This window comes from Rutilus rutilus (genome assembly GCF_951802725.1).
Source record: "Rutilus rutilus genome assembly, chromosome: 1".
In the NCBI taxonomy this organism is placed as follows: Eukaryota; Metazoa; Chordata; class Actinopteri; order Cypriniformes; family Leuciscidae; genus Rutilus; species Rutilus rutilus.
This window is the reverse complement of record NC_140209.1, coordinates 13,293,570-13,316,553: the sequence shown is the minus strand read 5'-3', so window position 1 is coordinate 13,316,553 and position 22,984 is coordinate 13,293,570. Positions and strand designations below refer to the sequence as shown.

The 22,984-nt window shown below is 37.7% G+C and overlaps 1 protein-coding gene across 3 annotated transcripts; it reads right to left on the bottom strand.

Annotated features, from left to right (window-relative positions):
* Window positions 1–8,223: 8,223 nt before the first annotated feature.
* LOC311294077 (uncharacterized protein) lies at window positions 8,224–21,929 on the bottom strand. 3 transcript variants are annotated; one of them, XM_084414739.1, is made up of 3 exons: window positions 21,815–21,929; window positions 16,534–16,822; window positions 14,148–16,013 (listed from the first exon to the last, which is right to left on the bottom strand). In XM_084414739.1, exon 3 carries the CDS (start codon window positions 15,995–15,997, stop codon window positions 14,726–14,728), a length of 1,272 nt encoding a protein of 423 aa, XP_084270865.1. In that variant the 5' UTR covers window positions 15,998–16,013; window positions 16,534–16,822; window positions 21,815–21,929; the 3' UTR covers window positions 14,148–14,725. The 3 variants fall into 3 exon arrangements, with proteins under 3 accessions (XP_084270866.1, XP_084270865.1, XP_084270864.1); XM_084414738.1 differs by having other exon boundaries at window positions 14,148–16,002; XM_084414740.1 differs by lacking the exons at window positions 14,148–16,013; window positions 16,534–16,822 and adding an exon at window positions 8,224–9,770 and having other exon boundaries at window positions 21,815–21,914.
* Between the last annotated feature and the right edge of the window lie 1,055 nt (window positions 21,930–22,984).

Below are 22,984 nucleotides of genomic sequence, written 5' to 3'. Positions count from 1 at the left end.
TAGAAAGGAAAACCATTCTAGGTAGGGCTGTTGAGTTACTGATGTTAGTGCACCTGTCGCTCATATCATTTTGTTATTGCAGAACTTATAGTTACATAAAGATCAGGAAAAGATACCATGGTTGAATATTTCAACAATGGCCATCATAATGACAAAAAAAAAAACAAAAAAAAAAACATAAATACTATAGATCAGCTTGTGTACATCATAATATAAGATTATATACACAGGGTAAAAAAGCAAAATGACCAGGTTAAATATCTTTGAATAATTCACCATAATACATAAAGATAATGCATTTTTTGTTTGCTATTTATAAGGATAAAATGAGAGTTAAATTCAACAGGAAAAAAAGGAAAACAATGGAGATTTAAATTAAGAAATTTAACAACATATTCAAGAGATGGCGATTTGGGGGTTTCAAAATAAAACAAAATATATCTTTAAAGGAGCATTTCACCCATGGGAACATTGATCTTTATTGAAAGTGGGTCATGTAGTCGAAATGTAAAATAAGTTTAGAATTTGGTGCCTTCTTGACTGAGGAAAGACAGACATTAACTTCAGGACGCATTTGTATGATAGACAACTCCCACAATGCACCACATTAGCCGCGTTTCCACTGTCGGGCCAGGGCCGGGCCGTGCTAGTGCGTGCCAGGGCCAGTCGCGTTTCCACTGTCACTTCCGGGGCTTGATCGGGGCTTGCTCAGGGCCAACGGCCAGGATTTCTGGCCCGTCGAATACCTTGGGCCAAAGCGGGCCAGCTCGGGCTAGAGAAGTGGTTACGAACAGAGACGGAGTTTACCTGAGTCTGGAGATGGCAGCGCCGGATGATTCTGTCAGCATTAAAGACTTTTAAAATAATTTAACTTGCGTTCATGTTTGAATGCCTTCTGTTTGTGATGCAAAAGACTATGCGCGCTAACATTCCCATAGTAAACGCTTGAAGATACGCATAGTAAAAAAACAGTGAACGCTTGAAGAAATCAGACCAATTATAAAGGCTATCATGTTTTTATTTTATCTGTCAGTAGCCTACGTCTCGTCTCTTTATACCGGACTATCATAAAATAAAGCAACTTTTTTTTGGGAGCTTCCTCTGTTTCTCTGACTGAAAATATCTGTATGGGAGTCGAGAGAGTGCTAAAGCTCCCCAGGTCGTATTTTTGGTGCCATATATTTATAGAAATTTTCATTATTTCTAAATGTGATGTATTATGTCCTGTAACTAGGCCTACCCGATAAACAGAAACAGACGCGACTGAAGAAATAAGTGTGTCCTTTCTTTTGTGAAATAAACCTAACGGTAATTTATTTCTGAGTGACTAATGTGCAGTTTTGACATAAATTAATTCATAATGATAAATATTCAAGTACACAACAAAAATGCACGAGCAACAGCTGTGCACGAGGGGATTGAAGCCCCGTGATTGGGACACGTTGCTATTAGGGGAGGATAAAAGGAGAGAGTGCAGACCAAGGAGGCAGTGGTGTTTGGGGACTGAGTATCTCGGAGGAAGCGTGAGCGGTGGAGAAGAGGAAGTGGGGCTGGCAAATGGACGCGAGACTGTGAGTGTGGGAGAAAGAGCACGCTGACTCAACTGGAGGAAGGAAATTGTTGTACAGTAAGATCGCTTGTGAGAGACTGAGTAGTCTAATTGATCTCATCTGCTCTCTCTTGTCTTGGGACTCTCTGATGTGAATGCCAGGTCAGAAAATGGGCGACGGCCATCTATATATGTAATTTCCACTGTGTGCTGAATTGCAGTGATGAAGTGATGTGATGCACTGTCTTGAAGTGTGAACTTAAACCTATAGATATTTGAGTGTATTATCTGACAGCCCATTGTGAAGAGAGACACCTAGGTGAATGCTTAACCGACTGCTTTGCAGTAAATTCCCCCAGCCGTAAGTTCTCTGTCTGTCATCTGTAGAAGAGGATTACGTGCCTGTATATTCACCTGTCTGCTTTGCAGCGAACTTCTCCCGCCGTAAGCTCTGTGTCTGCCAGCCCTTCAAGAGGATTTCATACCGGAAGATTCACCGACTGCTTTGCAGTAAGTTCCTCCAGCCGTAAGTTCTCTGTCTGTCACCTGTAGAAGAAGAGGATTACGTGCCTGTACACTCGCCTGACTGCTTTGCAGTGAAGCTCCCCAGCCGTAAGTTCTCTGTCTGTCACCTGTAGAAGAGGATTACGTGCTTGTATACTCACCTGTCTGCTTTGCAGTGAAGCTCCCCAGCCGTAAGTTCTCTGTCTGTCACCTGTAGAAGAAGATTACGCGCCTGTATATTCACCTGTCTGCTTTGCAGTGAAGCTCTCCAGCCGTAAGTTCTCTGTCTGTCACCTGTAGAAGAAGAGGATTAAGTGCCTGTATATTCACCTGTCTGCTTTGCAGTGAAGCTCTCCAGCCATAAGTTCTCTCTGTCACCTGTAGAAGAAGAGGATTAAGTGCCTGTATATTCACCTGTCTGCTTTGCAGTGAAGCTCCCCAGCCGTAAGTTCTCTGTCTGTCACCTGTAGAAGAAGAGGATTACGTGCTTGTATACTCACCTGTCTGCTTTGCAGTGAAGCTCCCCAGCCGTAAGTTCTCTGTCTGTCACCTGTAGAAGAAGATTACGTGCCTGTATATTCACCTGTCTGCTTTGCAGTGAAGCTCTCCAGCCGTAAGTTCTCTCTGTCACCTGTAGAAGAAGAGGATTACGTGCCTGTACACTCACCTGACTGCTTTGCAGTGAAGCTCCCCAGCCGTAAGTTCTCTGTCTGTCACCTGTGGAAGAAGAGGATTACGTGCCTGTATATTCACCTGTCTGCTTTGCAGTGAAGCTCTCCAGCCATAAGTTCTCTCTGTCACCTGTAGAAGAAGAGGATTACGTGCCTGTACACTCACCTGACTGCTTTGCAGTGAAGCTCTCCAGCCATAAGTTCTCTCTGTCACCTGTAGAAGAAGAGGATTACGTGCTTGTATACTCGCCTGTCTGCTTTGCAGTGAAGCTCCCCAGCCGTAAGTTCTCTGTCTGTCACCTGTAGAAGAAGATTACGTGCCTGTATATTCACCTGTCTGCTTTGCAGTGAAGCTCTCCAGCCGTAAGTTCTCTGTCTGTCACCTGTAGAAGAAGATTACGTGCCTGTATATTCACCTGTCTGCTTTGCAGTGAAGCTCTCCAGCCGTAAGTTCTCTGTCTGTCACCTGTAGAGGAAGAGGATCACGTGCCACTCATCTGACTGTTTGCAGTGAAGCTCCCTAGCCGTAAGTCCTCTGTCTGTTACCCGCTGCGAAGAAGAGTACGTACCCGAAACACGCACCTGAGCCGTCCTGCAGCCTCCTCCCAGTCGTGAGCCTCGACTCGTCTCTTCCACTGGAAGACAGCGAAGCCACTCACCAGAGCACTTCCCTTTACTGCACCCTGTGGGCCTTCGGTGGGTTCGTAGGACGGAACGACCCTGCCCAGAAGACTCACCCATTTGAACTTTCTTATCCACTTTTATACTTAATAAAATACTGATTCTTTGAAGTCTTGTTGTCTGTCATCCTTGCCTGTCCTCTGTCCGACTCCCCAAGGGTGGTAACGGGTCTCGAGGGGTGGGTGCAGCCCGATTGGCCCGCCCCGACCTGTGACACAAGCGCAGCTGAATGAAGTTAACTGATGACAACATTAAAAAGAATCAAACGTTTAGCGATCATGAAATAATACAATAAATAATACATGATAAGATGTCAACAAGCAGGGAGATAATGAAGATCAGTAGTTCTACTCAAACTACTTGTGCACGTAGGCTATGGAAGATTGGTCAAATCTAGCAAGTAGGAAAGTTTAAGTGGGTGACGTGAAAGTAAGACATTCGAAAGACCAACGAAAGTTACGGTTACTTTTGATATAGTACAAAGACGCAAAACTGGTGCTCTAAATAGCGATTATGTTGTCTTTGAAAGGTTTTCTTATTGACGCATTTAACAGCAAAGCGCATTTAACACCTGCTTTTAGAAGGCGGAAATATTTAGGCGCAAAAGTACGCTTTCACTGGCAGTTTTTGTACATACCACGGAATCCATAATTAGGTGCTCTTTACGCTTCCCCTTCCATCTCTTCACGCTAAACTCCCCCTTTCCCCTTGACCCTCCATGACCCTCTAGGGAGAGGGAAGTCTGGGCATCCATGCTTAGACTGCTGCCCCCGCGACCCGGTCTCGGATGAGCGGTAGAAGATGGATGGATGGATGGATCTTATAATAAACTTTCACATAATAATGGGCAGTGCTTAATTTGTAAAGTGGGAGGTTCCGGAGCGCAGAGGGGGGGTGGATCAGGCGACTCAAAACAGGGGTCGGAGGTAACGGAAAAAAATTTACACTGCCTACGTAGCTTCTTTGCAGGGGCGGCGCCAGATAATTTTTAATGCATGTGCTGAGGAGGTGCTAGATCATTGACGGGGGAGCTGCGCAAAACTTGGCCACTAAATATTTAATATTCAGTTATGTTAATGATCACAATTAAAGTTTTAATTTTATTAAATTGAACAAGCGCAACATTCAGCATTCAATCAAATATTCTAAAAGATGTAGGTTATTATTAATAATAATGTTATTTCAACACAATATCTCGTTATTTCGACATAATATGTGTGCGTGCAACAAGCAAGATGTGCATTTGTAAATCCGGTGACGCGTGTATTGATTTGTATTAATAAACAAGTGTTTTCTCTGACAGTGTCGACTCGGCTGCAAAGATGAAGTTGACGATCGCCATCTCCGTGTGAACGCGCCTATAGAGAGAAATGCACATAAATGGGCCTAATGGATTACATAATCAGAGAGTAGCCTTTTTCTTTTTGAATTATTTCGTTTAACCCTCTGAGGTCGAAAAACGCGGCCCCGCGTTTTGCTGGATTTTTTTTTACATTGTAGCACTTTAAACTTAAATTACTCCGTCATTTATGGTCATACAGAAAAAAAGAAATATAAAAAAAGAATCTGTGATATTTCTACTTTTGTATGTGTCCACTTACAATCAAATCAAAACATTGTGCTTTTGTAAAATAAAGAAAATAAACAGGGTGTGCGTTCTGCCTCTCCGTCGCGGTGAACTTTTTTTTCTTGAGCACGTCTATAAACTGAAACAAAACTCAGCGAATACTTGTCACACATTTATGAGCCATATACCTTTATAAACATTTAAGTGTGTACTTTTAAATGATCGGATTCAAACTGAAAACAAATATTCTCTGTTTAAGTAATTTGTATAAAACCAACAAGATGTCCAGCTTCTCAAACGCTTCCTAATTAGTTTTAATTTGACCACGCCTACTCGCGCAAAAGAGATTCACATGCAAATCTCCACATGGAACGCGAACGCGCTCATTACCTCAGAAACAAAACACTTCATCAGTCTCTGCTTTTCGTCGAGTTTGAAAGACGTGAGCTTACATTGGCTTTACCCCAGAAGAAGAATGCGATTTGAAGACAAGAAAGATAAGGTAAGAAATTCTTACATATTAGTTTGTTATTGTTGCATAAATTTCACATTGCAGTTGAACTGTTGCTAGATATATGGTGAATATTATAATATTTAGACCCGTGTTTACTGTTACTGTGTTTGTGGATATCTGCTCAAACGTAGATATGTATATGGTAGGCCTAACCATAATGTTTTATATTTGAGCGCGATCGCGTTTGAATGTATCATATTTTTGATCGCGTTTGAATACATGTATCATATTTTTGATCGCGATCGCGTTTGAATGCATCATATTTTGGAAAAGCAAAACGCTCCAAACGGCTTCATGTTTTTACTATTATCTCATTTCATATCATCATAACGAATGGAAACATTTGAAGTAACATAATAAACAATATATTTTTCTCTAGCTTAGTTGTTACTGAAATCTTTTTGAAAATGTATATAGGCTGCTATATTGTTATTATTTTTTGCAGCACTGCGCATAGCCTATACCTACAAGGCACAACAAACCTGGTGTTCATTATATAATATATTGTTGGAAACATTTGTGTGAGTGTGTGTGTGTATTCTGTGAATTTTAAAAAGCAATTTTAACCAGAAAAATCTAAAATGTATTCCCAAAATCGTGCAGGCCTTTCTCTTGATATCAGTATGTTCACTTTTTTGTTTTTTTCAGGGCCCAGATGCCACTGAGTCCTGCTCACTTCAACATTCACAGTACATGTCTCTGTACATGAACATGGTAAAGTGAAAATCAAACACCTTGGAAATGAAAGGTATGTACAATGTTTTTAGGAATGGCACAAAGATCTCTTTCTTTGGATCATTGTTATCAATAAGTGTTTTTTTGTTGTGTATCTTTGGATTATGTTGTGTTGTAAATAAATCCAAACAATTTTAAAAGCCATTCTTTTTTAAATCTCCTCATTCTTTGTGCAAGGTTGGTCAGAATGATGGGCCCTGATAAGCTCCTAATAGGGCCATTAGGGAGTGTCTTTGTCTTTCTCAGGTGTGGAAAGCTTACATATTGATGAGGTGATCCGCCCCTCCCGCATAAAGCTTTATCACACAAAACACGTCATAAAATTTTTAAATCAATATATTGTCTTATCTGAATGAGCAGTCAGGGTGATTTTCACATAGTTTTAGAGCAAATATTCTAGGCTACGTCATACAATTTTCAAAAGTCTTGTGAAGAAATAATCAGTATGGGTTTCATGACCTTATTTCAGTGAGAATTTTTTTTTGTATTTTCACAAACCACGCATAAATGTCATTATCTCAAAACTACAAACTTTTACACACATGCTGCTGATATATTATTGTAGCAGAGTTTGTGCTGAATACAGTGTAATTAGACTTTAGCCATGAAAATGTTACAAGTAACAGAAATAACCACAAATGTCAGAGCATGTCAGAACACCTCCAGGGCCCAGAAAACAGCTCAGACCCCAGAGGGTTAAAGACATTTTAAGCTTTGTGTATTTGATGTATTTTTCATGTCTGTGTGAGGCATACACTGAGTTTCGTTAAGTTAGGATGAGATGTGCTCCAGTTCACGTGCAATGCAAGTGACCGCGCGGGTGCCTCCATTATTGTCTGTTATATTTATGTATGTCTGCTTATTATTCATTAAATCCATATATGTCTGCTTCTTATTCATTAAATCCAGGCAATTGGTTGGTGAAAAATTGATTAAAATTAAAATACAATTTATACAAAACGAAATTCACTTTAAAGAAAGGCTTTCTACAAAACAACTTGATGAAGTGGTCAAAACCATGTCTGAACCACTTTTGCGCATCCTATCACTCGGTCGTGCTGTTCACTTTTCATAAATCAACAATAAATGAAAAAAAAAATAACATTCGAAAATTTTAACAAATATGAAACTAAATTCGCTTTTTTAATGGCTGCAATAGTAGGCTATGCCTACATACTCTCTATTTGTACAAATTGCTGCACATTCGTTTAATTCTGAATTTTGCACACACAAGTTGAAAGGCATTTGTTCAAATCAAGTTCACGGATAATTGTGCGTGCATTTTTTAATCATTATGATACTAAAATCATAACAGAAGTAGGCTATGCTATGTACAAAAAATCAGATGAGCCCAGAATATGAACGCAATTACACGTTAAGCATTTTCCTCCCATAGAAAACCATTATAAGAATGCTTAATGTGGCTTAATGCAGATTAGAATGTCCCCTTATTTTGTCGAAATAACGAGATATTATGTCGATACTAGGCTACTGTGTCCACCATGGTCTCCTTCTTGATCAGCGGAAACGATTTTTGCTTGTTTGGGATCTGACTGGCCATCGTATTTGAAAAAGTTAAGCAAACTTTTCTGTCTTTTTGACATTTTTCCCGAGTGAAACGATCGAGGCTAACAGCAATCTCAACTAGTACAACAAGCGCGCAAGTCATGTGTCACAAACATTGAACACTACACAAACAGTAATTTTATTTTTTTCATTTAGGCAATTCATTTTAGTGACACAGGAGGTGCTGGATCCAATAAAAAAAGTTCCGGATCCAATGTCGGAGGTGACGGAACATGTTCCGGCGTGTTCCGGCTCAAATTAAGCCCTGATAATGGGACACTTTCCTGCAATAAGATACCTTCTCATTATAAAAACATACAGTAAATCCCATAATAATCAGCTACATCATATTAATGACTTACAACTCATAATAAAAGATAATTTCTCATAATCAAATACTTTCTTGATACTTTCTCATAATGATGTACATCTCATAATGAGATACTTTCTAGTAATGACTTGATATCTCAATGTTTTTTTGTAATAATAAGATAGCTTCTCAAAATGATGACTTAATATCTCATAATAATTATAAACTTTCATAATAACTTAACATTGCATAATAACGAGATGCTTTCTCATAAGGACTAAACATCTCATAATAAGAAATATTCTAATAATAATGAGATACTTTCTTATAATTATAACTCAGTATCTCATAATAATGTAAAAAATGTGAATCCAATAGCAAGCAACCACCAAGATGTCCTGTTGCTCATCATGGCTGTTAGGTAACTAACTTACACAGGAGAGACGTGTGCGGCTTCTCTCTGCTGTGAATCCTCTCATGTCTTTTCAAATCTGCTGACCGATTGAATCTCTTGTCACAGTGTGAACACTTGTAAGGTTTTTCTCCAGTGTGGATCATCTCATGTCTTTTCAAATCTGTTGATCGACTGAATCTCATGTCACAGTGTGAACACTTGTAAGGTTTTTCTCCAGTGTGAATTCTCTGGTGCAGTTTTAAACTGTCCGCTGTAATAAAAATCTTTTCACACTCAAAGCACATGTACTCTCTCACACCAGTGTGAATTTTCTGATGTTTATGTAAATATGACAGCAGTGAAAAGCTCTTTCCACACACAGAACATGAATGTGGCTTCTCCTTCATATGAACTGTCAGGTGTCTCTTCAGGTGGGATGCACAAAGAAATGTTTTGGCGCATTGATCACAAGTGAATGGCTTCTCGCCTGTATGAACTCTCATGTGAATCTGAAGTGTTTGTTTGTCTGAGAATCTCTTTCCACACTGATCACATGCGTATGGCTTCTCTCCAGTGTGGATCCTCATGTGTCTCTCAAGGTTAGTTTTTTGTGTGAAGCTCTTCCCGCACTGATCACACGTGATCGGTCTCTTTCCGGTGTGAACTCTCATGTGAACGTCAAGAGTTTGTTTTTCTGAGTAACTCTTTTTGCACTGATCACATGTGTACGGCTTTTCTCCAGTGTGGATCCTCATGTGATGCTCAAGATTTCCTTTGGTTGTAAAAATCTTTCCACACTGATTGCATGCATATGACCTCTCTCCAGTGTGGATCTTCATGTGAACATCAAGATGTACTTTTTGTTTAAAGCTCTTTCCGCATTGATCACAAGTGTGTGGTCTCTCGCCTGTATGAACTCTCATGTGAATCTGAAGATTTTGTTTGTCTGAGAATCTCTTTCCACACTGATCACACTTAAAAGGCTTTTCTCCAGTGTGGATCCTCAAGTGAATTTCAAGACTTTGTTTGGTTGTGTAACTCTTTCCACACTGAGTGCAGGTGAAAGATTTCTTGGCTCTTCTTTTCTTTAAAAATGTCTGTTTAGTCTTTGAGCGACTCAAAGGTTTTTCTCCAGGTTTGACATGATGTTCCTCCTCCACTTCACTCAGTTCTTCACTCTCCTCCTTCACTTCACTCAGTTCTTCTCTCTCCTCCTTCACTTCACTCAGTTCTTCACTCTCCTCCTTCACTTCACTCAGTTCTTCACTCTCCATCAGGTCTGACATGAAAGAGAAAAAGTTATTTCCTTTTCAGTACAACAAAAATAATTCAAAGAGAGGAATATGAAGTGAAAGAACATAAAAAGAGCTCTGATGTAATAACAAAAAGTACTTTCCATAAATGAGGTACATTGATAATAATTATTTTTTAAAACATTATAGACACAAATCCCATGTTTCTGTAGAAATAACTATTAAATATATTTGATTAATGACACAAGTATCTAATGTACAGCGGCTTTATCTATTCAATGGCCATGAAGAGCGCTATGTAGAGTGTGTAGAGAGCAGACCGCTATTAGAGTTTTTCTCGATTGCTTAAACACATTTCTTGAAACTATGCCTCGTATTCTCAAAACTATAAACACAAATCCATAACGTCTCACCCAATTCCCCAAACATCCTATTTTCAGGTCAAAATGAAGCTCTACACTCAAAACCATTCACTCTTGCTGAAAAACCAAACTTTGCCCTCAGGGAGGACACACAAGCCCTCAAAATCACACACACTACAACATAGTCTAACACACTGGTCCAATAAATTCAAAACAACATTTCCAAAACTGGTAAGTTATGTTGCTTGTGGTTCCCCCCTCACAAACCTTTTCACAAGATGAACACTGATGTGCTCAATGTAAAACACTATGATGAATGGAAAACACTTCTTCTCCATTCATCATAATGACTTAGGCCTTTTTTTGTTCAGTGTTACACTTACTACAGACAGTACATACATAAGTGTGTTGTAAAATATTTGAGAATATTGTTTTTATACTCAGAACACACAAATACACGGTAACAAATATATTAAATTTTTCCCACAAAAACAATGTACACAGTGTACATCCCAACCAACACAAAGTAGGACATACAGTGGTCTACATACAAAACAACAGAATAATTTACTGTATAAAGTTACAGTAAAAAAAAAAAAAATTCCAATGTTGGCATCCATTGCTCCAGTGAAGAGCTCACCTGTTGCTCTTTTATGCTAAAGCTCTGATTGCTAATTGTAAAACTGTGTGACGGGTGTTTGCCCATGTGAAGAGTCAGTGTGCATATTTGAATGGCAGTGTGTTCCTTGTGAAAACAAGAGATTTTCTGCATGAAAATTGTGCCAAAAGCAGAGAATTGTGTGTAGTGTTTTGAAAAAGGTGTGTTTTAGAACTGCAATTTGAGTGTAAAGCAGGAATTGTGCTTGTAGTTTAGCAGAATTGGCTCATGGGGTTGGTGAATGAGTTACATGTTGTGGTCATTGTGTCTCAAGTACCAGAAAATGTGTGTAAACAATCGAGAAAAACTGTAATACTGCAAATACCATGTAGAGCATTTGATTCCCGAGATGCAGAATCACAGAATCCAGTCACTAATGGAACTTACTGTATAAAACTGAACGTCACACAAACCAAATATAAAACAGAGCTAATGACAACGGGATGGTTTTGATTCTGAAGAGACTGCCGGTAAGAGGACATCTAAGCACTAATAACTGTGTTTGGTGGCTTCGTGTAAATGTGCGTGTTATGGACTTGGGTGTTTATCATTGTTATTTTGGTATCTGTGATTAGGTTAGTGTTTAAATTGCTGAACCTAAACGCCTAGTAGTGTTAACAATCATTTAAAAAAGTATATTATCAAGAAATGATTAATATATTAGCTTTTTGCTACAATTAATGTTCTGTCTAAAATTCACTGTCTTAGTGTGAAATCAATTCATTTGTTAGAATATTTATTATGGTAAACATGGTTAAATTCCCTTCGAATGAAATACAAATCTGGTGATAAGAGCTAACTCTTTGAAAAAGTATTTGCTATGGTGTAAAATAGTATTAATAAAAAGAAATAGTATTGTGCTAACGCTTACTAAATTAAACCCGTATAAATGATGTACAATGTGAAATTGTGGTGGTTTAATTCATGTGCATTGCTGTAAATATTTACACTGCTTTGTTGTGTGTGGTTTTAAAGGTTTTTCACCTACTGAAAATTCTACAATAAATTGAGAAAAGGAAACTTAAGTCTCATTCTTGTGTTCAATTCAGAAGTAAGGAACCGCTTTCAAGTGTGGGACCCGTGCAACTTAGAACATTTGACAATATTAACCTCCCTCTACTGAACATTTGTTGAAAATCTGTACCATTTCATAGTTGAACTGTTTATCTAAAAGTGATGAAGTGCTTGAATGTTTCTAACATGAATGTTCTTCAGCATCATGAATGAATGAAGAATAAACACCAACCTCTTTGTTCTTCAGGATCTTCAGTGTGTTTCATTCTGCAGGGTTCTGGATCACTCATGTTCTCACTGTCCTCTTTAATAAACTCAGTCTTTGCAGATTTCAGCTCTTCCTGATGCTCACAACAGCTGATGGGAATTTACAGCATTTATTGGATAATTACAGTGGGAGGAGCTTCACTGATGATGTAATTGCTGTGGGAGGAGCTTCATTGTCCATGTGACTGCTGTGGGCGGAGCTTCACTGACTGAACTGCAGATTGGTTGGAGGAGATGATCTGCCAAAACCAAAAATACTGTATATCAGTAACTAAGTTTATTTTTATAGGGCCAAAGACCAGATGTTTAAAATATTTTTTCAACTATAAAAAGCCATTATCAATGGAGCGCAGATATTGAGTCACCATGGCAACAGCGCCAGACAAAAAGAGGTCTTCATATTTCTCACCAGCAGAACTGGATGAGCTTCTGCAAGCATGGAGAGTACGAACATTATTATTATTTTTTTTTAATATCAGCTCCAGCTGCGAAGGATAGAGAGTTAGCTAGGGAGAAAATAGTTGCTCGAGTCAATGCGTACGTTTACATTTTAATTAGTTATACAGTGTCGGGTGTAATTAATTACCAAGTAATCTACAGTAAATACTGTAATTTAATTAAAGGGATTACTCTTAATTCTTCTGTAATTTAAAGTAAAATCTGATGTAATTGCATTAGAACAATTCTGTATATTTAACATACATTTTTAAAAGGTATGTTTTTAATGTAACCTTCTCCCTCTACACACTTTGGTCAGTTCAAGAATAATTCATGCAATTGTATATTGTTTGTTTGAAAGCAATAAAACTGCAGTTTCTTGTCTCTCCTTGTATTGTTCAAGTGTTTAAGGTTGACATGGGATTTAGTAATTAGTAGACCAACACCTTATAAAGATAGTCATTATTACATTAATCTAGTAATTGTTGAATGTGTCATTTGTAGTTAGTAATAACTATTTTAGAGTAACTTGCCTAACTGTTATAATATCAGAGATGAAACTGGAAGAACAGTATGTTATTCAACCTAATTTTCATTTTCATTTAGATGCAATCCAGCAGGCATTAAAAGAACATGGCAGCAGCTGAAAATTATATATATATATATATATATAATTTTCAGCTGCTGCCATGTTCTTTTAATGCCTTATATATATATATATATATATATATATATATATATATATATATATATATATATATATATATATATATCCATATGCTAATTGGCACAATTAATAATGTATCTGTCTGTCTATCGTTAAACAATATATGCAATTTCATACATTTTTATTTATATTTCTAATATTATTGTTTCTTTATTTCTATAAGGGCAAATATCTAGAAAGTAGTAAAGAAATGTAAGAAAAGCATTTGACCAAAAAAATACATTTGTATTTGTAACCAACAAATCCCCTCAGTCTGCTGACACCAATGAAATGAGCTTTAAGTGTCAATTTACAGGAGATCTGAAGACATCAGCATAATAAATGAGGTGAAAACAGGAACTATTGTCATGAAATAAAGAGTGTTTTCAGCAGATCTGTTAATATGGATGAGCCTCAGACTATCAACACTCATTCAACAAGCCATTCAGGATCATCAGCAGATCATCTCACTTTATTCTGAGTGTTTGCTGTTAGAAACACATTATTTGAGTCAGGATACATGATATAAGCCTGTTAAACTGCTCTAGTGAAAGACAAAACCGTTATTTATCACAAATTATCAATTTATCACATGGATCAGTGGTTCCCAACTTTTTTTTTTACCTTTAAATTCATAGTAATTGTTCTGGCTTCATGAAGCCTCATGGTGTGAATGAAACATCAAACTGACCAGAACAAACTCTTTGAAATGTATGTATGGTACTGGATATCAAGGGTGAAACTGTTAATAATGTAGACAGACAGCAATCTCATTCAGTGTCAGTCATGTGTGGGTGAAATATAATTTATTAGCCATTTAAAAGCTATTTTTGAGAAAATTAAAACATGGAAAGCTCAAAAAGCAATCATATCAGGATACTTCATAACTTTCAGATCTAAAATTATTCCTGATTCAAGCAGAATCAGCAGAAAATAAAAACAGACAATAACAATGAGGTGTTGATAAAAATTATAACGTTTAATCAATCATTACATGATGCAATTACAAACATTAAGTAAAAGTGAAGGAGAATGAGACAGATCTCTCTCTTTACAGACTTATAAGAGCCAAATCATCTCAAGAGAAGAAGAGAAGAAAAGCGTCCAGTTTCAAAGATCCATGAAAGTATATCTTGAGTTTGCATGGAAGAGTAGAAGTGGAAGAGAAACTAGATGTTCTGATGAAAAACAATGAAGAACGAGTTAAATTAATATCAGATTCATGTCTCTCTTAAAAGTGTTATGGCCTTCTTCTCCAGTGTGAATTTTCTGGCACTCTTTCAGTTCATCTTCTGTAGTAAAGGACTTCAGCACTGAAACACACACTGCCGTGTCTTTTCTGCTGTAATATTACTAATGAATCTTCTCCTTTGTGTGAATCTTCAGGTGTTTCTTCAGGACTGATGCTCAATGAAACTGTTTACCGCACTGATCAGTTAAATGGTCTTTCTTCAGAATGAGAAGATGTGATTTCAGAGTGAAAGCCTGAGCCGCTTCTTCCCAGAGTGAACTCTCATGTGAATCTTCAGACTTGATTTACATTGAAGCGTTTTTTACACTGAGGGCAGGAGACCTGAAGCGGTGACAGATTTTTTGGCTTCTGTTTTTCACGTCACGTTGTTTTCCATTTGAGTGAGTAACTGAAGATAACTGAAGGAAACTCTCTCCACATGGATCATGGTGGTCCGGTTTCTTCACTGCATGGATCTTCATGTGTCGCTTCAGGTGAGTTTTAAAACAGAAAATCTCTCCACACTGATCACACGTGTGCGGCTTCTCTCTGCTGTGGGTCCTCTCATGTCTTTTCAGACTTCTTGACTGACTGAATCTCTTGTCACAGTGTGAACACTTGTAAGGTTTTTCTCCAGTGTGAATAATCTGGTGCAGTTTTAAACCGCCCGCTGTAATAAAAGTCTTCTCACACTCAAAGCACATGTACTCTCTCACACCAGTGTGGACTTTCTGATGTACTTTTAAATATGGCAGCGTTGAAAAACTCTTTCCACACACAGAACATGAATGCGGCTTCTCCTTCATATGAACTATCAGGTGTGACTTCAGGTTTGATGCACAGAGAAATGTTTTGCCGCATTGATCACATGAGAACGGCTTCTCTCCGGTGTGAACTCTCATGTGAACATTAAGGGATGATGATTGTGTGAAACTCTTCCCGCATTGATCACATGTGAACGGCTTTTCTCTAGTGTGGATCCTCATGTGAATCTTAAGGTATGATGATTGTGTGAAACTCTTCCCGCACTGATCACATGTGAACGGCTTTTCTCTAGTGTGGATTCTCATGTGAATCTTAAGGTATGATGATTGTGTGAAACTCTTCCCACACTGATCGCATGTGCAAGGCTTTTCTCCAGTGTGAACTCTCATGTGAATCTCAATGTTTTGTTTGCTTGTGAAACTCTTTTCACACTGATCACATGTGAACGGCCTCTCTCCAGTGTGAACTCTCATGTGAACATCAAGTCTTTGTTTGACTGTGAAACTCTTTCCACACTGAGTGCAGGTGAAAGATTTCTTGGCTTTTCTTTTCTTCAAAACTGTCTTTTTAGTCTTTGAGCGACTCAAAGGTTTTTCTCCAGGTTTGACATGATGTTCCTCCTCCACTTCACTCAGTTCTTCGCTCTCCTCCTTCACTTCACTCAGTTCTTCTCTCTCCTCCTTCACTTCACTCAGTTCTTCACTCTCCTCCTTCACTTCACTCAGTTCTTCACTCTCCTCCTTCACTACACTCAGTTCTTCACTCTCCTCCTTCACTTCACTCAGTTCTTCACTCTCCTCGCTCTCTTCCATCAGGTCTGAAGTGAAACTAAAATATTATTATTCATCAAAATAATACAAGAGAAAATAAATTAAGTGAAAGAACATTAGACAACTGCTATAAAATATTACCATTTTGCTGTTTTTTTATTATTTTTTATTATTAATTAAATAAGTTAAATAAGTTAAATAAAAAAAATAAAGTGAGTTTCCCTGTGTTCCAGTTCGAGTTTGGCGAACTCATTTCCCGCTCTGCTCTCTACCAAAGTCATTTTTTAAGGAAATATAATTAGAATAATGTCTATAATTTATGGAAAATACAACTTTAACAGTAACTATGAATCATATTTTGCTTAAGTTATGCTCACAACCCTGTCAGCCATTCTGGAAAGTTAATTTGCTTGATAAAGTTTACTGTTTATTGCAGCAACAACAAAAAATATTGAGATTGTTGAAAATTCAGTTCCTATTCGATAGTTGAACTGTTTATCTAAAAGTGATGAAGTCCTTGAATGTTTCTAACATGAATGTTCTTCAGCATCATGAATGAATGAAGAATAAACACCAACCTCTTTGTTCTTCAGGATCTTCAGTGTGTTTCATTCTGCAGGGTTCTGGATCACTCATGTTCTCACTGTCCTCTTTAATAAACTCAGTCTTTGCAGATTTCAGCTCTTCCTGATGCTCTGATGCTCGTCTTCACTTGTAGCTGATGGGAATTTACAGCATTTATTGGATAATTGCTGTGGGAGGAGCTTCACTGATGATGTAATTTTTGTGGGTGGAGCTTCATTGTCCATGTGACTGCTGTGGGCGGAGCTTCATTGACTGAACTGCAGATTGGTAGGAGGAGATGATCTGCAAAAAAAAAAAAATAGGCTTGTTTGAGATGAGCAAAATCTGCAAAGAACCGATCACCGGTGATCAGCGCGAGATGCATGCCGGTTAGAAATGTGTCCGAGTAAGGTCCGCCTTGCTCTGATGTCATGCTGACGTATGTCAAAAGTCTCTCGCGATCGCAAGGCGCACGTGTCGGATTCTGCAGTCGAGCGCAGTTGCTCTCCACCGACTCCGCTGATCAAAAGCATGATGGGAAACGACTTGCTGACGACACAGCTTAATGCTCATTGGTTTAAACAACCGTGATGTATTGTTCTCTTTTAAAATGTTTGATTTTAAAACTCTGATCTCATGTTTTATGTGCATATGTTATGTGTGAATTTTCACAAACTAGTGCGATCTCTATGGGTTATGCAATTTAATTTTTATAAAAACATTAAAAAATAAAAACACATATGTCTGTATTAAAGAAAAAAATATTGATAAACATGTATTTGGAATGGAATTAAATAACAAGTACTTTGGGTGTCTTGTTCATTTTATTTATTTTCATATAAAAGCAACAGAACTTGAATTACATCCAGTTTATAACAACACTGCACAAGCGTGAATCCCGCGATATCCATCTTTGCTCTCACAGGTGTCAGATCCACTGCGAGAAGAGAGAACTGTCTGGCTTAATGCCTGCGCTTTTTTCACTCCTCCTCTCACTGCAGCCGCTCCTACTCTCGCATACATTTCAGGCGAGGCAAGGCGCATCTCAAACAAGTTTATTTTTATAGGGTCAAAGACCAGATGTCAAATGTTAGTGTCTGCATCAAATACAATTTAAAAGTGATTTTAAATACATAGAAAAACACATTCAATGCAAGTAAACTGTCCATTTTAATGTTTAAAATATATTTTGTAAACAAATTCAAAACATCGGTTAAATAATGTTAGCGTAACAGATATACTTGTGTAAAAATTAAGCAACATATTTATTTTGCCCTGTGCTTACCGCGGGCGTTTTTCCACATTCTAATATTTCACATTCGTCTTTTAAAACTATTCGAATATACACTCACCTAAAGGATCACACTAATACTGTGTTTGACCCCCTTTCGCCTTAAGAACTGCCTTAATTCTACGTGGCATTGATTCAACAAGGTGCTGAAAGCATTCTTTAGAAATGTTGGCCCATATTGATAGGATAGCATCTTGCAGTTGATGGAGATTTGTGGGATGCACATCCAGGGCACAAAGCTCCCGTTCCACCACATCCCAAAGATGCTCTATTGGGTTAAGATCTTAAAGGGATGGACATGGTCAGAAACAATGCTCAGGTAGGCCGTGGCATTTAAACGATCCCCAATTGGCACTAAGGGGCCTAAAGTGTGCCAAGAAAACATCCCCCACACCATTACACCACCACCACCACCAGCCTGCACAGTGGTAACAAGGCATGATGGATCCATGTTCTCATTCTGTTTACGCCAAATTCTGACTCTACCATCTGAATTTCTCAACAGAAAACGAGACTCATCAGACCAGGCAACATTTTTCCAGTCTTCAACTGTCCAATTTTGGTGAGCTCGTGCAAATTGTAGCCTCTTTTTCCTATTTGTAGTGGAGATGAGTGGTACCCGGTGGGGTCTTCTGCTGTTGTAGCCCATTCGCCTCAAGGTTGTGCGTGTTGTGGCTTCACAAATGCTTTGCTGCATACCTCGGTTGTAACGAGTGGTTATTTCAGTCAAAGTTGCTCTTCTATCAGCTTGAATCAGTCAGCCCATTCTCCTCTGACCTCTAGCATCAACAAGGCATTTTCGCCCACAGGACTGCCGCATACTGGATGTTTTTCCCTTTTCAACACCATTCTTTGTAAACCCTAGAAATGGTTGTGCGTGAAAATCCCAGTAACTGAGCAGATTGTGAAATACTCAGACCGGCCCGTCTGGCACCAACAACCATGCCACACTCAAAATTGCTTAAATCACCTTTCTTTCCCATTCTGACATTCAGTTTGGAGTTCAGGAGATTGTCTTGACCAGGACCACACTCCTAAATGCATTGAAGCAACTGCAATGTGATTGGTTGATTAGATAATTGTATTAATGAGAAATTAAATAGGTGTTCCTAATAATCCTTTAGGTGAGTGTATATTCGAATTTAGAATATTCGTTGACAGCCCTAATACTCGTGGGAGTTGTAGCACTTATTTCAGATGCCTTTTGAAAATACTACAGTCAAGCCCTGAATACAATGTTTGAATATGTCATCAAATGATTTTTGTTCTAAATATGCCTAAATATTTGGGGTGTAACGATTCGTTTTAACAACGATTCGATTCGTATCGCGATTCGTAGTTGTCGATACGATTCAAGGACGATATTGGTTAATTTAGAACGATCCGATCCGAAACGATTCAGTGACTTGAAATCGATTCAGTGACTTTTTAGCCAAAAATTATTGAAAGGGAATCAGGTATCAATTAATTATGCACGTGCAATTAAAGAGTGCACGCTACGAGCACAGTATAACGATGACAGGACATGAGATTTCGTTTTTTCTGAGGTGAGAGACTATTTCGTTAAAAGTTATGAAAATAATGATAGAATAATGACACGAACATATAGCCTGACAACATCATCAGACCACAGATACTGAATCTGGGCAACACGTTTTTTTCTAATTTAAAACGTAACGACGTTACATGCTTGTAGTTTATTTTGTGCTCTATATATAGGCTAGTGAACGATATAAGCCTGCAGCGTGCACCGCCACATTTGCGCGTGCAATGGAAGAGTGCGCGCTACTGCAGTATAGCGGCTGAGAGGACAGGAAAGTCCGTTTTTCTGAGGAAAGATGTGTCAAGCATGGCGATCACGTCACAGATAGGCAGACTGAATCGAGTAACGTTTAACGCCTTTATCATTAAAAGTGCTAAGAAAAAAACATCCTTATAAAGTCTGACGTGCTTAAATCCAATGCGTTATTTCCTAGTATCGATACAATCGATTCATTACCTTTTAAAACGATGTTAGTCTAGATCGATATAACTTGCGAGGAGCACAGATCGATGTAGTTGGATCATTAAGAATATAAATCGATACATCGATGTAGTTGATGAATCGTTACACCCCTACAAAATTTTCTATTTTTTATTTTTTTGCTGTATACTCTTTTTGTCTTGTATCCATATGCTTTTTTTTTTTTTGCTTAGAACATCATAACTGAACAATTAATCAATTAATCTGAGCAAATTTTTCCTGCAGTCTATGTCGAAGTCTCAAGATATTTCAGATATCTTGAATATATAAATGAGAGCTTAATTTACTATCTGCGTCTGTCAAAGATTTTCATTTGTAATTTGCAATTAATTCTGAACACCATGATTTAGCTTTTTCAAGTGTGTTTGGTTTGGGTTAGAGCACTTTTAGATACACTTACACTTTAGAACTGGAGTTGATGCCCTGACATACATAAAATAAATGTTTTTATGTTGTGTCTGTACAGTTGCTTTTGAATAGCTGCCTATGGGGGTCAAATTGACCTGCGAACATCACAAACGTAATAGTAATTTTGTTTGTATATGTCAAAAAAAAAAAAAAAAAAACACCAGCATGCTGAAACTTTGCATGCATGTTCATGAAGATAAATGCAAAAAAGTCACAAAATATCAAAAAAAAAAAAAAAAAGATTTAATATTATTTCAGGTAGCTTGAAAAAAAATAAATGATAGGTAATTTTTACCATCTGTGGCTGACAAAATATTTTTCTGTATTGAAATAAGTGTGGAAAACCTAATTTTTTTGCTTCATAAGGTAGTAAAAAAATAAAATAAAGTATAACCAAGAAATATTATTATTTTGGGTCCGTACAGTTGCCTTAGACTTAGAGCGTTAAAATATGCGGGTCGAACGAAAGAACAGTAATTTTGTTTGTATATGTCAAAAAACACCAGCATGTTGAAACTTTGCATGCATGTTCATGATAATAAATGCAAAAAAGTCACAAAATATCAAGAAAAAAACATAGGTTAACCAGTAGGGTAGAGTGGGGGAAAACGCCCCCCCCTGGGGTAAAACGCCCCCCACCTGTTTTTCCCAAAATAACCACTAAAAGTAGTCAAGATACATTTTTACTGTTGCTATGCACTACGTTGATAACGGGGATATACAAATCTCTATGGATAAGCTGACACCAGTGACACATTTGAAGAGAAGAGGATTACATGGTAAATGCTATAATTTTCAGATATTAGTAAATAAGTGTTTAAGAGAATATTGTTCTGCAGGATATCGCAGTGATGTATGATAGATGAATAGTGAAGTCTGTAGTTTGAGATCATATATTATTTATAAGGAATATAATTATATTTTAAAAATTAAACTTTTTTTTTTTTTTAAACTCATAGCTTGTGGGGTAAAACGCCCCCTACGCTGAGGGGTAAAACGCCTTGCTGTTGATCTATGAAGCAAACTGGTTGGTAAGAAAGGGGGCATTTTACCCCACCGCTGTTGTGTTTACAAAAATATTTTCAGTGAAAATACTAATTAATTATGAAGGCTAAGCAATTTTAATATTTGGTGAATAACTCCTGCCATAGTCACTCAAAACCGGGATGGCAATTCTAGTCAAATTTATGTTTTGTTTCACTGTAATGTCACATTTTCCTTAAGGGGGGCGTTTTCCCCCACTCTACCCTATTTCCACCAGCAACTATAAAATCTAAACGGATCAAATTGACCCGCAACATAACACAAGGGTTAAACACGCTCCACCGTCGCGTTTCCATATAAACGGTAAAAACGCAAAAGTCTGCTAGACAGTGAAGGCACCGATCAGTGCTTCACATTGCCGCCTGGAGTGCATACTACATTGAATTTCACACACTTTTGCGTCACCATATGCACGCAGATTCCCACAGATTGACAATAACGCAAGGATAATTACTAAGAAAATATACATCTTAATATCAAATAACCTTCTCAAACGTATCACACAATAAATGTAACACTGTGTACTTACAGACATTGCGTCTAACAGATGAAAAGAAAGGTAATGTTTAGAGATGTCACACAGCTAACACATTTTGCTGAACTATTGCAGTGCTACTAGTACTTCCTGCTTGCTGAACTAAGAGGTTGTCAGTGACTGCTTTTCAAAATTAAAGTCCTCACTAGACTACATATTTACACAATGATAAATCCACTGAAAAATCTAAATAAATTCAGTCCTGGACATGGTATTTTATTTAAAGTTTATTTTCAAAATCTGCTGCACTTTACTTCACTGTGTATATTGCAAAATTACTGTAAACATTAATGGCACCTTACATATGACTTATTTTAATCATTCCTCTGTGATAGTTCTTGTTTTTTATTTATTTTTTATTATATATTATGAAACATTAATGCCAAAAAAGTAGTTTGAAGTTAATCTGACAGTACATTGCCGAAACTTGTTTTTCAAAACAAAGTAATTGTGTAATTATAATTATAAAAGAGATATGTACACATACAGATTATCACATTATATATACACAGTGCTGGTCAGAATTATTAGCCCCCCTTGGTAAATATGATGAAAAGATGGCTGTAAAAAATAAATCTTATTTAAAAAAACTAATACAAATCTAACCTTTCACTGAAGTAATTCAATTTTCTCCAAAACACGTTGGGAACAATTATTTGCCCCCTTTTATTAAATACATTTTGCAACCTCCTATTTTCAGAGAGAACAGCTCTGAGTCTTCTCCTATAATGCCCGATGAGTTTGAAGAACACCTGACAAGAGATCAGAGACCATTCCTCCATACAGGATCTCTCCAGATCCTTCAGATTCCCGGATCCATGTTGGCGCTTCTTCTCTTCAGTTCAGCCCTCTGCTCTTCTACAGGGTTCAGGTCAGGGACTGGGATGGCCATTGCAGATGCTTGGTTTTGTGCTCAGTGACACATTTTTGTTTTGATTTTGATGTTATCTGAGTTCAGATAAAACTGTAAAAGTTTTTTGCTTTTAAGTTTGTCCTACTCAAACCAATTAATGATTTTGATTGTTAGGTTTTACAGTGTGCTCAGTGTGAACCTGCTTTCATCTATGAAGAGTTCAGGGCGCCAGTGGCGAATTTGCCAATCTAACTAACAGTTGCCTTTGGCTTGTTCCCTGGGGACATAACAAATACAATAAGCTAATGAAG